The 15,938-nt window shown below is 35.8% G+C and overlaps 1 protein-coding gene across 1 annotated transcript; it reads left to right on the plus strand.

The window, feature by feature from the left end:
- Positions 1 to 50: 50 nt before the first annotated feature.
- Positions 51 to 3,321, plus strand: LOC106360712 (asparagine--tRNA ligase, chloroplastic/mitochondrial). Its single transcript, XM_013800361.3, has 14 exons — positions 51 to 474; positions 562 to 630; positions 742 to 852; positions 931 to 1,035; positions 1,246 to 1,383; positions 1,518 to 1,598; positions 1,681 to 1,758; positions 1,841 to 1,909; positions 2,008 to 2,082; positions 2,173 to 2,256; positions 2,345 to 2,431; positions 2,514 to 2,684; positions 2,757 to 2,883; positions 3,000 to 3,321. Exons 1-14 carry the CDS (start codon positions 97 to 99, stop codon positions 3,113 to 3,115), a joined length of 1,689 nt encoding a protein of 562 aa, XP_013655815.2. The 5' UTR covers positions 51 to 96; the 3' UTR covers positions 3,116 to 3,321.
- The last annotated feature ends 12,617 nt before the right edge of the window (positions 3,322 to 15,938 follow it).

Raw genomic sequence — 15,938 nt, forward strand, 5'->3', positions numbered from 1 at the left:
GGGCCTTACAAATCTAATATAGAGGCCCAACTTAATGATGATAATGTAAAACAAAAAGAAAATGTTTTGATAACAAAAAACATATAAACGACTGCAATGGCGGCCAAGTTTCTGCCGGCGACGACTCTCCGTCTCACTCCATTCTCTACTCTCCGTTTCTTATCCTTCTTCCCTTCTTCTTATTCCCTCTTCAGCCCTCTAAGCCGCCCGATTTCCGAAGGTTTCCCGGCAAATGCTCGCCGGAGGTGCTTTTGCACCGCCGTCACTGAATCTGCCGGTTCCGGTGAGGGAAAGAAGGTGGATAACAGTTATGAGAATCGATTCGGGAGTAGAGTTGGAGAATTCAGGAGGAAGTTGAAGATAGCTGAGGTGAAAGGAGGAGCAGACCAAGGTCTTGGTCGTGTCGGGCAGAGTCTAAGCATCATGGGTTGGGTCCGGACACTTCGGTCTCAGAGTAGTGTCACGTTCATCGAGGTGGATTCTCTAATCCCGGTTTACTTACCGCCGGTTTAATTTAATTGACTGCTCACAAGGTTTTGGTTTGAAATTTTTGTTTTTAAGATAAACGATGGTTCATGCTTATCAAACTTGCAATGTGTGATGAATCCTGACGCAGAGGGTTATGATCAGGTAATCACTTGTCATTTAGTTTAATTGAAGAGAGACATTTTCATTGCTTGTGACTTGATTAGGAGCCTCTAAAGTCTTGGACTTTTGTATATAAACCTTATGATATGTTAGGTAGAATCTGGTTCGGTGTTGACTGGAGCATCGATATCTGTACAAGGTACTATTGTGGCCAGCCAGGGAACAAAGCAAAAGGTGGAACTTAAGGTTGAGAAAATCATTGTGGTACGTCCTTTGCTTCTTCTACTTTTGGACCTCCTCCAACTTAAAGTTATTTTGTCACTTACTCTCACTTTATACCAGGTTGGCAAGTGTGACTCTTCCTATCCGATCCAGAAGAAGAGGGTCAGCCGGGAGTTCTTGAGAACCAAGGCTCATCTGCGTCCAAGAACCAATACTTTTGGGGCGGTAATGTTTCTTTCTTAGTTGTTTCCCTGCAACTTTCCTTTTTCGTTTACTTTGTTTGGTGTTTTTCCGGAGAAATATAAGCATGGCTATTGTTAGAAACTTTTGTTTGTCCTTTTAGGCCTTTCTTCTCTGATTGAACTTCTGTTGGTACTGTGTTGTGAAAAATAATCACATCCTGTGTGCTTAAACATATATGACGTCTTGTTTCAGGTGGCGAGAGTTAGGAATGCTCTGGCATATGCTACGCACAAGTTCTTTCAAGAAAGTGGATTTGTCTGGGTGGCAAGCCCAATTATCACGGCATCCGATTGTGAAGGAGCTGGAGAACAGTTCTGTGTCACCACACTCGTAAGCACCTTAACTCTCAACATCGCAATAATAATAACCCATTAACAGCTTGATTGCTTTCCACAAGTACTATTATTCTCAACTCAGAAAGGATATAATTGAATTACACCTAAACTGTACTTACACTTTTTTAGATTCCCAGCTCCCATGAGACCACAGATTCTTCCATTGATGCGATTCCTAAAACAAAGGGAGGGTTGGTCGATTGGTCTCAGGTGTGTGTTCCAGCTCCATTTCTTTTGTTTCATTGCAACTGGAAGAGATTTCATGGTTGTATTGTATTCACTCACTTCTCAGGACTTCTTTGGGAAGCCAGCGTTCTTGACAGTCTCTGGGCAACTCAATGGAGAAACTTATGCGACCGCTCTCTCAGATGTAAAACTTTTCGAGTGATCATCGGTTAGCTAGATTTTTTGGTTAGTAAGTGTCTGAGTTTCTCATATGTATGACTTCACAGGTATACACGTTTGGTCCTACATTTCGAGCTGAGAACTCCAACACTTCCAGGCACTTGGCTGAATTTTGGGTCAGCATTATTTCATCTTCCAGCCAAACTCAAAATTGAATTTTTCTTTCCTATGTACATTTTTTTTCTAAAAACCTCCCTCTTTCTATGGATGTAAGATGATTGAACCAGAACTTGCTTTTGCCGATCTGAATGATGACATGGCCTGTGCTACCGCCTACCTCCAGTACGTCGTATGTTTCTCTCTCACTTTATTATATTTCCTTCCTTCAAGCTATATATATGATCTAGAATTAATATGATTGTAATTTGTCTCTTGATAGGTTAAATACGTTCTTGATAATTGCAAGGAAGACATGGAGTTTTTTGATACGTGGATTGAGAAAGGAATCATCCATCGCTTGAGTGTATGTCCTCTCTGAATTTCTCACTCTGTGATCAGAAAAGAAGGTTACGCAGTTAGCACTGGCTGATATTATGATCTAACTTGTGAAGGAGGTAGTTGAGAAAGAGTTTCTACAGCTGGGTTACACAGACGCCATTGAACTTCTTCTGAAAGCAAACAAGAAATTTGAATACCCGGTAAAGGCTTTACTTTCTTCTTTGGATTAGATTTGAGCTGCATATTTTGGCCGCTGAGCTAGTATAGATCTTGTTGTTGTAGGTGAAGTGGGGGCTCGATTTGCAGAGCGAGCATGAAAGGTATATAACTGAAGAGGCATTTGGGGGTCGCCCTGTGATAATAAGAGACTATCCGAAGGAGATAAAAGCGTTTTATATGCGTGAGAATGATGATGGGAAGACGGTGGCAGCAATGGATATGCTGGTGCCTCGGGTAAGAGTTTAGATTTTGCATTTAACAAACAAAAGAAAAACTAGTTTGTAATGAACCATGGTAAAAAAAAAGATAGGGGAGCTGATAGGTGGAAGCCAAAGAGAGGAAAGGCTTGAAGTGTTGGAAGCGAGGCTTGATGAGTTGAAACTCGACAAGGAGAGCTACTGGTGGTACCTCGACCTCCGCCGCTATGGTTCAGGTCTCTTTTCTGCTTCTGAATCACTTTTTCTTGAATCGTCATTAAATGGTTATGGAAGGGAAACAAAAGATATAAAAAATTAGAGGCTGATGAAGTGTTTTTGTTATTGTGTGTAGTTCCTCACGCAGGCTTCGGGCTCGGGTTTGAGAGGCTGGTCCAGTTTGCCACTGGAATTGATAATATCAGAGACGTTATTCCTTTCCCGCGCTCACCTGGCTCTGCTGACTTCTGAATCATGTCTCATTTTCATTCTTTTACGCACCCTTTACCTCCATTTCTCTCTCTCTCTTCATTTCATCCAAATTCTTGTACTATTATGTGCCAATGTGCCATAAATAATAATCGGTAAAAAAGAAAAGATTTATCATATCACATTACAAAGGTTTTGTATTTGAGAAATACTCTTTAAAATAACACTAATTAGGCTTTTGTTCGCAATTTAAAAATAATTATACTATAATAATTGATTGTTATTTATTTTTAATTTTAAATTAAATTATAATTTGTATGTATAATTTATATTAATAATATTATATTACTTTAATTAGACATATAAATTTAGATATGTTATATCTAGTCGGTTTTGTTGTTATTTTTATAGTCGATTTAATTATTATTTGTGTATATTAGATTGTATATGTTTCTCTGAATTCAACTAAAATATTTTTTTATGTTAAATATATTAAAATTATGATTAATTTTCATATTTATATTTACGTTGGTTGTTGTCTTAGATATGCAAATATATTTGAAGAAGATTATGCTTAACTTAAGATATAGTATCGTTAGAATGAAATATAAAATAAACTAAAGTGTCTGATTCCAAATAAAGTAAATTAACATAACGATAGTATTCTATTTTTTCATGCATAAATATAAATTTTACAAAAGAATTAAATTATAACAATTGATTAATATTTTATTTTAATTTGTTAATATGTTTTGAGTCATCCCATAATTTACATTTATAAAATAAATCATTATTACAAAATTATATATTCTTATTATATTTAAATCTATGATTTTAGACATAATTTGGATTAGTCGAGTCACTCATGTTGTGAGTATATTGAGTTGCATATATTCTTTCAAATTAAAACTGAAGTATAATTATTTTTATTATAATTAAGTAAAATCAAATTAATTTTATTTATCGTTTAAATGTGCATGTAGTTTCATAATATTTATCAAATTATATGTTGATTTTTTAAAACAAAATATCAGAAAATATAGCAGTAATCAATATGAAGTTACATATATAAGTAACTAATACATTTTTGGAAGCTCATGAACACATATCTATATTTACAATAATTAAAATATTTGATAAATTTTAAATAATTTTATGTCTTAGATTTATTAAATGGTAAACTGAAGTTTATTTGGGAAATTGCCACAAATACCACATTCATAGTACCAATTTTTATGTTTACACTAACCACTTTTACCCTCACTTTTAATGAAGGGTAAAATACAATTATACCCTTAGGGTTAACTAATCTAGGCTTAGGGTTTAGAGTTGAGGTGTGGGGTAGGGTTTTTGGAATGTGAAATTTATGATTCTAATAAATATATAAATAAATTCTAAAAAAATATATAATATTTTTTAAAAAATAATTTCAAACATAATTTTCGTTTTTCAAAAAGAAATTTGAAAAAAAAATTCAAAAAAAAATTCAAAAAAAAAAGATTTCTAAAAAAGTTCGAATTTGAAAACATAAAAAAAAAATATTTTTTTTTATTTTTTTATTTTTTTTGATTATTTTTTTTGATTATTTTTTTTTTTTTTATTTTTTATTTTCTTATTTAAATAATTATTTATTATATATATAAATAACAATGGCATAAGAGTCTTTTGCCACTTAGTGAAGAATGTATTTTTGAAAATGTCTCATTAGTGGTGGTAAAAATGAAAGTGGTACCATAAAAATGGTAAACATGTAATTTCCCCAGTTTATTTTAAATAATCTTAAAAATGAAAATTAAGATATGCTTTGGTATTATAATTATAGTCATATCAAGTTCCACAAACATAAAAATTTAAAATTTAAAAGCAAATTTAATATTTTGAAAACAAATAATTTCAATAATAATAATTGATAATATATCTACCTCGTTAAACTATATAGTGTTATGTTATTTTAAAATATTTTTAATTATTTGATCAAAGGATATTTATTGTTAATTATTTTTTTAATATCTCTTAAAAATAAGCAGTTTATAAAAAAATTGTGTGATTGTATTTTAAAACCATATTATAAAAGTAAAACATAATTTATAGATTTTTTTACTATAATTGAAATATATTATAGTCAACTAAATATATGGAAAATAAATAAAACATTTCAATAATACTAATTAAAAACTATTTTTAGTTAATTAATCATATATCCTTTTATTTTAATTAATTATTTTTGTAATCATCTAAGAAACTAGATAGATATATAAAAATTATTTCAATTACTTTGTAAATATATTTTTTTGTATTTTTTAAATTTATTTTTTAAAAGAAATAATATTTATTTTCTAATATTAAGATTATGTGTGTGAATGTTGTTTTATGAAATCACATTATATGCAAATATATATTTTTATCTAAGAAAATATATATATAAAGAATTATTTATTACAATTTATTATTTTTATTCATCTTTATTCTCTAAGGCGATGGTGACGGCGACTTTTTGAATTTAGGGTTGATGGTGATTTTCGATTGGGATCCGGGCGTTAATGGGAATCGACTGGATCTTTATCATTATGATAAGATTGGAGGAGGATGGAATCACAAGGAAGAATTGGAATCAAGGGTTCTCGAAGGAAAACACGGTTTTGACGGGATTCAAAATAGGAGGGGGCTACAATGGGCTGAGATTTTCACACGATCTGAGGAGGAGATCTGGTTTACGGAGTATCAATTACGAGATCTGCGAGGGTTACTTTGTGGGAAAGGAGGGAGCGATGAAGACCGGTGAGGTAGCACGGAAACGTTTGAAGATATCAGTTCCTCACTTCGATAATTCAGAATTGATCAAGAGTTATGCGTTGACGTTGGTGGGGAGATGTATGAATCCGGACGAGCAAGAAATCAATTCGCTTCTAGTGATGCTTCCGAAGATCTGGAAGGTGGAAGAGAGGGTGACTGGTGCTGACTTGGGAATGGGGAAATTTCAGTTTCACTTTGAGAAGGAGGAAGACATTGAGACGGTGTTGGAGATGCAGCCATATCACTTTGATTTTTGGATGCTCTCCTTAGCAAGATGGCAGCCACGGATGCCAAAGAATTTCCCATCGGAGATTCCGTTTTGGATCAAGGTGGAGGGTGTTCCGCTTGAGTTCTGGTCTACGGCAACGTTTCAGAGTATCGGAGATGCCATCGGGGAGACAACAGACGTGGATTTGGATTATGGCAAGATGAGAGTTGTGATTGATGGCGCTAAGGAGTTGTGTTTTGATACTACGGTAGATTTCAAGGGTGGAGAATTCTATGAAGAGGAGGAGGCTCCGGTTCTGCTAAAGTATGAGAAGTTGTTTGGGTTCTGTAAGCTTTGCTTCAAATTGTGTCATGATGAGGATATTTGTCCCTTGAATCCAAACCCAGTCAAGAAGAAGGAAGCAAAGGCTGACTTGGAAAGCAGGAAGGAGGATCGGGCAAGGAGCTACAAAGGAGTGGTGATTAATGGGGATGGGAGCAATCAAGAGAATCTCAAGGACCAGAGAGGTTACCATGGGAAAGGAAAAGGTAAAATGTATGAAGAACCAGAGAATCAATGGGTCAAGGTTCCGGAGAGAGGAAGCAAGAGGCCTTCTACCTATCGAAACGGTAGCAGAGGTGAGGAGGAAAAATCAAGGTACAGGAACTCTCGCTGGGAGCAGCCGCGGCATCATATGCAAGAGGATAGAAATCGGTATCAACGTGATGCAAGGAGGGCCAGAAACCATATTGATGGTGAACGTGGAGAGCCAAGAGAGGAAGGAGAGGTTGGAGGAGTAGCGAGAGTTCAGAGGGGTTTAAGGAATGTGGAGAAGCCAACTTTGAGCCTTGTGACTCAGGTGGCTACGCGAGAATCAAATGGGAAAACCAATTCTATTGATGCAAGTGCAATAGCTATGGAGAAGGAAGGTGAACTAGTGGAGAAGATGGAGACTAGCAAGATGGTAACTAGTCTGGACAAGACTGAGGAAGTGATGGGTCATGGAGTTGGCGATGATGTCACAGAAACAATGAAGTTTAATGGATCTGAGATAGATGTGAAGGGCAAGGAAGAGGCTACGGCTGATGAGGATGAATTTCAGGCGCTCACAGATGGGGAGGTGGAAACGGTCCAAGAGGATACGAGGGATCCTATGGACGTGGAGAATGAGCAGGGGGGGATTGGTGATCAGCGTGTTCAAGCAGAGGATGATGAAAAGAAGAAAGGAACACGTAAGGCGTTGTTCAAGAAAACAACAGCGATCGCAGTGGGGACTTCTAAGATGAGGTTCGTCCAGGCAGTGCTTTCACCACGAAAGAATGCTCATGCTAAGCCAGGCAAGAGACAGGGAGGAGGAGATGGAGCAAGACAGACAGAGGATAAGGGTCCTTTAAACCCTAAACCTTCCTCTTCCAAACCGTTTAATTGATTATGTGGATCAAATCTCAAGAAGTATTGTGGTCGGATAAGTGGTGGGGTTGGGGAGTTTTTCTTTCATTTTTATCAATAAGCTCTATGAGCATTTTTTTGTTGTTGGGAGTTGGGGTTTTATGGCATTGTTTTGGCCGATGGGGTTATGTTTTCCTAGTGCTTTTGGTTCTGGTGTTATGTTGGAATAAACTTGGTGCTTTTATTTTTTCTATTATCTCTTCTCGGCCATGGCTGATTGGAACTGTGAGTCTTTTGGTAATGCATTGGTTTATCTGGACGTTGCGTTTTTGGTTTTTGGATGTTACTCAGGTATTGGGAATACCAAAAATAGGTTATGGAAGAAGCGGACAGATGGGGTCTTTGGTCTCATCAAACCGAAGACTACCATATCAAGCATTAGTTGAATTTGGCATGGGAGTTCAGCAGCGGGTATTTGGACATAAAGATTTCTCTGGATTTGGATATGGAGCTCAAAAGTGGGTACTTGGAAACATGATTTTGTTATGGCTGAGAAATTGGGATAACGAAATTATCACGTCTTATGCTTGTGTGTACAAAGGATCATGTTTAATGATTTTTATGTGTTGGTGCAATATTTTATTTATCATGATGTGGACCAGGAGCTTTATAATTTGCTTAAATTATAACTGTCTACTGATACTATTATTACATGATAGAAGTATTACGGAGGTAAATTGGTGCTGGGGATTTCGAGATGGATTACTGCAATGGGTGGAGATTAGGAACTTGGCGTTGCCTAGAGACCATGCTAATATTTTATGTCAACACGAGATGCGCAAGTGTTTTGAAAAATTAATAAATTTGATGGTTTTAACATGGCAACAGGCCTATTTAATATGGGATTTGGAGAATTCAGGGTATCATTACACCCAATTTAGGCAGCTCAAAGGAGCTTTTCTATATATTTTTAAATGAGAGCACTAAGTTGGAATTGCCGAGGAATGGGAAGTAAGTGGACGATAAGTTATTTAACGGAGATATGGCACAAACATAAGCCGGATTTTTTATTTTTATCGGAGACAAAGCAAGAATTTGAGTTTGTCCAGAAATTTCAAGGTCATTTTGGATTTGATAATTTGGTCACTGTGGATCCAGTGGGGCGAAGTGGTGGATTAGCGCTTTATTATAATAATGAGTATCAGGTTAATGTGTTATATTCAAGTAATCGAATGATAGATGTGGAAGCAGTGGCTCTTGGAAAAACGGTATATATGACGTTTGTGTATGGAGACCCAGTGCAAGATTTACGAGAACAAGTGTGGGAACGTTTAACTAGATATGGAATTTCGCGATCAGACCCTTGGTTTATTATTGGTGATTTAAATGAGATCACAGGAAATCATGAAAAAGAAGGTGGAACGTTGAGAAATGCGAACTCATTTGTCCCTTTTAACAATATGATAAGGAATTGTGGTCTCTTGGAGTTCCCTGCTAAAGGAAATAAGTTGTCATGGCAAGGAAGGAGGGGCAAGGGCAAAGGGGCAGTAATGGTTAGATGTCGTTTAGATCGTGCATTAGCGAATGAGGAGTGGCACACACTATTTCCCCGTTCTTATACAGAATATTTAGGGATGGTGGCATCGGATCATCGCCCAGTGGTGGCTTATTTAGAAGATAAAGTTTCTAGGAGAAAAGGACAGTTTAGATTTGATAAGAGATGGATTGGACAAGAAGGTCTTATGGAATCAATTACAATGGGATGGTCCGATAATAATGAAGGAACAAGGACTGGTATAGTGGAACAAATTAGTAATTGCCGCCGTGAGATAGCTAAATGGAGGAAAAATAATCCACCTTATGGGAAGGAAAAAATATCAGACTTGCAGAAAGCACTTGAAGAGGTACAATCAGATGATACTAGATCTCAGGAGGATATTATGGAGGTATCTAGGAAGTTGCAAGAGGCATACAAGGACGAGGAGGAGTATTGGCATCAGAAAAGCAGAAATATGTGGTATTCATCTGGAGATCTCAATACAAAATTCTATCACGCTTTAACTAAGCAACGAAGGGTCCGTAATAGGATAGTAGGGCTACATGATGTTGAAGGAAAATGGATTACAGAGGACAATGGAATAGAGAGAGTGGCGGTTGCATATTTTGAGGAATTATTTACTACAACTTCTCCATCGGAGTTTGACGAGTTCCTCTCAGAGGTAACACCGGGCATAACTCCACTGATGAATCAACAATTACTGCGGATAGCGACAGAGGATGAAGTCAGAGATGCTTTATTCATGATGCATCCAGAGAAGGCACCAGGGCCGGATGGCATGACAGCTCTCTTTTTTCAACATTCATGGCATATTATTAAGGGAGATTTGGTGGAGATGGTGAATGATTTTTTGGTGTCTGGAGAAATGGATGCAAGGTTAAATATTACTAATATTTGTATGATTCCAAAGACAGAGAGACCTACAAGGATGACGGAGCTGCGACCTATCAGCTTATGTAATGTAGGGTATAAAATTATTTCGAAGGTTTTGTGTCAACGTTTGAAGTTATTGCTACCTTCCCTGGTCTCAGAAACGCAATCGGCATTTGTGGCAGGACGCTTGATTTCTGATAATATTCTTATAGCACAGGAAATGTTTCATGGATTAAGGACTAATGCGGCGTGTAAAGGAAAATATATGGCTGTCAAAACGGATATGAGTAAGGCATACGACCGGGTAGAATGGGAATTTATTAAGGCGTTATTACAGAAAATGGGGTTCCATGGTCATTGGATTAAACTAATGGTGGAATGTATATCATCGGTTCAATATAGGGTTCTTTTAAATGGCCAACCTCGAGGACTCATTATACCACAGAGGGGCTTACGTCAAGGAGATCCTTTATCTCCCTACTTATTTATTCTGTGTACCGAGGCTTTGATAGCGAATATTAAGAAGGCGGAGAGGGAGAAACAATTAACAGGAATAAAGGTGGCCAGAGCATGCCCTTCAATATCGCATTTGCTTTTTGCGGACGACAGTCTCTTCTTTTGTAAAGCTCAAAAGGAAGAGTGTCACACTATTCTAAGGATCTTAAAGGAATATGAGAAAGCTTCAGGTCAACTAATAAACTTTGATAAGTCTTCAATTCAATTTGGACACAAAATCGAAGAATCTGTCCGACAAGAGCTAAGAGATATTTTGGGCATACAGAATCTGGGAGGAATGGGAACTTATCTAGGATTGCCGGAAAGTCTTGGAGGTTCTAAGATACAAGTTTTTGTCTTCGTACAGGATAGGCTAAATAATAGGGTCAATGGCTGGACTTTTAAGTTCTTTACGAAAGGAGGAAAAGAGGTGATCATCAAATCAGTGATTACGGCTTTGCCAAATCATGTGATGTCTTGCTATCGTTTACCCAAGGCTACTGCAAAAAAGCTGACGAGTGCAGTAGCTCAATTTTGGTGGAGCCCTGGCGGTAATACAAGAGGAATGCATTGGAAATCATGGGACAAAGTATGTGTCAGTAAGGAGGATGGTGGTTTAGGATTTAAAGATATCACTGATTTCAACACAGCGATGCTTGGTAAACAATTATGGAGGCTGATAGAGAAGCCAAATACCTTATTTTCTCGCGTTTTTAAAGGTCGGTATTACAGGAATGCATCACCCCTTGAGCCGATTCATTCATATTCTCCGTCATATGGTTGGCGGAGTATTATTTCAGCTAGATCTCTGGTAAGCAAAGGACTAATCAAAAGGGTGGGAACAGGATCTTCTATATCCGTATGGAGCGATCCTTGGATCCCAACCACTCGCCCGAGACCAGCAAATAAAAATCAACACAATCTTTACCCAGACCTTACAGTGGATTCTCTTATTGATCCTCATTTGCGAAGATGGAATTCGCCGGCGCTTCGGGCTTTGGTGGACCCACAGGATGTGAAATTAATAGAAAGTATACCATTGAGTAGAACTCGAATGGCAGACAAAGATGGATGGTATTTCACAAATAATGGAAAATACACGGTTAAATCTGGATATCAAGTTGAAAGGATATACCCAGATAAGGAAAGATCACCATTAGTGTTTGGACCCACAGTGGATATTTTGAAGGCATATTGTTGGAAAATACGGTGCCCACCAAAGATTAAGCATTTTCTATGGCAATTGGTGACAGGGTGTATAGCAGTCAAGAAGAATCTGCATAAGCGAGGGATACCCGGAGATATCGTTTGTGCAAGATGTGGAGCTGAGGAGGAATCGATCAACCATGTATTCTTCGAATGTCCTCCTGCACTTCAGACATGGGCTCTTTCAAAGATTCCAACAAGTCCAGCTATGTTTCCAACAAGTTCTCTCTTTGTGAACATGGATCATCTCTTTTGGAGAATTGTTCCACAGATGGAAGATCATCAGTTTGCATGGATACTATGGTATATATGGAAAGGAAGAAATAATAAAGTCTTTAGTAATCTGGATGTGGATCCGTTGGATACCCTTAAACTGGCAGAAACAGAATCAAAACTCTGGGCTGAGGCACAAATACTGACTGACCACAAGAGGATTCCACAGGTAGAGGCTATGATTCTTCCGGCAATTCCAGGAAGATGGTGTTTTACGGATGGTTCCTGGAAAGAGAATGAGATTTTTTCAGGTCAAGGATGGTACAGTACTCTAGAAGGATTTGCGGGTTTGATGGGTGCAAGGAATGTTCGGGCTTCTCTTACTCCTCTTCATGCGGAGATGGAAGCTTTATTATGGGCAATGGAATGTATGAAAAACTTACGACAATTTCAGGTTACGTTTGCAACGGATTGTTCTCAATTGGTGAAGATGGTTTCAGAACCAGAAGAATGGCCAGCATTTGCAAGTTATTTGGAAGATATAAACAGCCTGAAAGAGAGTTTTTTCCGAGTAGAGATTATCTATGTACCAAGAACGCAGAACAAGAAGGCGGATAGCTTAGCCCGCAGTGCTAGGAAGGAAACGTCTTTTGTAGTTCACATGGATCAAGATCTCCCAGTTTGGTTCACAGAGTCAATATGAGTCTGTAAAATTGATGACAAAAAAAAAAAAAAAAGAATTATTTATTACTTGAAAAGTATATTTTATGTTATTTAAGAAAAACTTAAATAGAATATTTCTATTTTGTAAACTTTCTTTTTAATGAAATCATGTTATATATACATGTATTTTCGTTTTCAAATTTATAAATCCTTTTTATTATATATGTTATTTGGGAAATTTTAAAAAGGAAACTAAATAAAAATTCAATAATAGTATTTAAATATAATATTTTAATTCATTAATGATATCAGTGTAATCAACCATCATGAAAGTTAACGTGAGCGCGACACATAAGAAACTGGCTTCTCAAATAATATTATAGTATATATATAATATTTAAATAAATAAAAATAATATTTTTTATTATTTTTTAATAATACGTTTTTCAATTCAATTGTGTTTCCAGTTTTTTTTTTCATTTTTTTGTTTAAATTTTATTTTGAAATCTGAAAAAAAAATTGAAACTATTTTTTTTAATATTACTTTTTTTTAAATATCTTAAACGCAACACCTGAAAAACTCCACTCCTCAAATTTAAATTCTAGTCCTATATTAGTTAACCATAAGAATATAAATATATATTTACTTGTTTAATGAAATATTTTAGTCATTTTGATATTTGTATGCTATATTTATAATAAACTGTTTTAGTGGTATTATAGAAAATCTCTCTTAATAAATGTTATCAAGATTTTTCATTTTAAGTATTATTTTTGTGACAAAAATAAAGGATTGAATTCTGTATACCCCCTGAATTATAAGTTCCCCATCAAATTCCCCCTATATTTCTATACTCATTAACTAGTACACCACCTAAACTAACAAAATTTATCACTAAACTATAAGTACATTTTAATTCTAATTATTTCCACAGAAGTAATTAATTTTTAAAACTGTGATTTAATGAAACTAATTGCGTTATAAAATTATGTTTGGGTTAAGACTAAACCAATCTTAAACCACATCAACTTAAAAACAAGAAGGTGAGATAAAAAAGGTGCATATCTTTCATCAACAATAACATTTTGCGTCAATGTCCAAGAAGAGAATGTTGCCACAGTGTTCCGACGTGATCCTCATGGATCAGTTCATTCGTGTTGAGAAATTAAAACCAACGAATTTGTTGAAGCCGAAGCCGGAGAAGAGGCAAACTACTTCATGAAGTTATGTTTCGATATGGATAACATTTATGTTAACCGACATTTTACTTGTTACCTGATATTTTTTATTTTTTGTGGATTTTCAGTTTATTTTTTTTTTTTTTTTTTTTTTTTTTGTCATCGACTTTACAGACTCATATTGACTCTGTGAACCAAACTGAGAGATCTTGATCCATGTGAACAACCGAAGACGATACTTTCCTAGCACTGCGAGCTAAGCTATCCGCCTTCTTATTATGCGTTCTTGAAACATAGATGATCTCTACTCTGGAAAAACTCTCTCTCAGGCGGTTGAAATCTTCCAAATAACTTGCAAATGCTGTCCATTCTTCTGGTTCCGAAACCATCTTCACCAATTGAGAACAATCCGTTGCAAACGTAACCTGAAATTGTCGTAAGTTTTTCATACATTCCATTGCCCATAATAGTGCTTCCATCTCTGCATGAAGAGGAGAAAGGGAAGCCCTAATATTCCTTGCGCCCATCAAACCCGCAAATCCCTCTAGAGTACTATACCATCCTTGTCCTGAAAAAATATCATTTTCCTTCCAGGACCCATCCGTAAAACACCATCTTCCTGGAATTAAAGGGAGATTCATCGCCTCAACATGTGGACTCCTCTTAGTCTCATCTAGTATTTGTGCCTCAGCCCATAGATTTGACTCCGTTTCAGCCAATTTAAGGGTATCCAACGGTTCAACATCCAGGTTACTAAAAACTTTATTATTTCTTCCCTTCCATATGTACCATAATATCCATGCAAATTGATGATCCTCTATCTGTGGCACAACTCTCCAAAAGAGGTGATCCATGTTCGCAAAGAGAGAATTTATTGGAAACAAAGCTGGATTTGTTGGAACCTTTGAAAGAGCCCATGTCTGGCGTGCTGGAGGGCACTCAAAAAAAAAAATGGTTAATCGATTCCTCCTCAGCTCCACATCTTGCACAAATGATATCCCCGGGTATTCCTCTCTTTTGTGGATTTTCAGTTTTATATTGCCACTTTTGATACATTTTTAGATGTTATAATCATATAGCAACTAATTGATATAACAAGTTGGTTAAATGTTACAAATAAGTGTTATTAGCGGATATATGGTTGGTTACATGGTACATGATTTGTTAACTGGTTCATTTTGTTTTGTATATGATCAATTAGCTGATACATGATTTGTCACCTGATACATATTTTATTACTTTGATATAGTGTTTAATATCAAAGAATGAATATTTTTTATTATGTGAGTTATTTATTCTTGTAACACTCTATACATAATTATATTGATTAACAAAACATTTACATGGTTTAGACAAAAAAAAACATTTACATGGTTTGTAGATTATACATTTTGTTTGGTACATGGTCTATTAGTTGATAAATATTTTGTTAACTGATAATATTTTTCTAAGTTGATACATCGTTTAATACCAAATAATGAATATTCGTCATTATCTATATTTTTGATTCTTGTAACACTCTAAACATAAATTATTAACAAAATATTTTGTATGTTAAAAACAGTAATACACATTCATAGATTTGATGTACATTTATTCACTGATCTGATTTCATTGCTATGTTGTTTCCCTCTTAATCTTTTTGTTGAACCCAAAATCATCAGATTCGAAACCGGTAAATCTTTCTGATGAATCAGAGAAAAGGAATTGTAAAAGTTTCAGGATCTTCAAAAAATTAGGATTTCAAAAAGAAAGAAAGAAAGAAAGAAATGAGACATATTTGGAAAGTAGTAATCAATATGGTAAAAGAAAATGAAGAAATTCGTTCAAAAAAGTCTTGAACGAAGATTAGGTAAAGATGGAAAAAGAGAATGACGATGAGATGAGTGTATGGCTAACACTGGAAGTCCAAGCAACAAATGCTACCATTGTATGAGGTTTTAAGCGTATGGAGTATCTCTTCGTGTGTGTGTTTTTTTTTTGAAACACCTTATTCTAAAATTTATATTAGCTCTTCGTGTGTGTATACAACCAATTGTCTAGTTTTGTAGTTAAAATAGAAAATAAACCTTGCATTAAAATTTATAATCATTAGGTTTAGTGATAATCAGGGCTCATGACGTCCACCACTTCAAAGTGACAGTCTACAGCTGAGTAACATGTGAGAATGATGAAAACTTTGACAGAAACGGTGGCAGCTGAGCCGATGATCCCCTCTCTCTACCAAGCAAGAAAAAAAAATCTACCGACGAGGAAATCTAACAATCTAGGAAGAAAAATCCAATATA

Source organism: Brassica napus, chromosome A8 (genome assembly GCF_020379485.1).
Source record: "Brassica napus cultivar Da-Ae chromosome A8, Da-Ae, whole genome shotgun sequence".
Lineage (NCBI taxonomy): Eukaryota > Viridiplantae > Streptophyta > Magnoliopsida > Brassicales > Brassicaceae > Brassica > Brassica napus.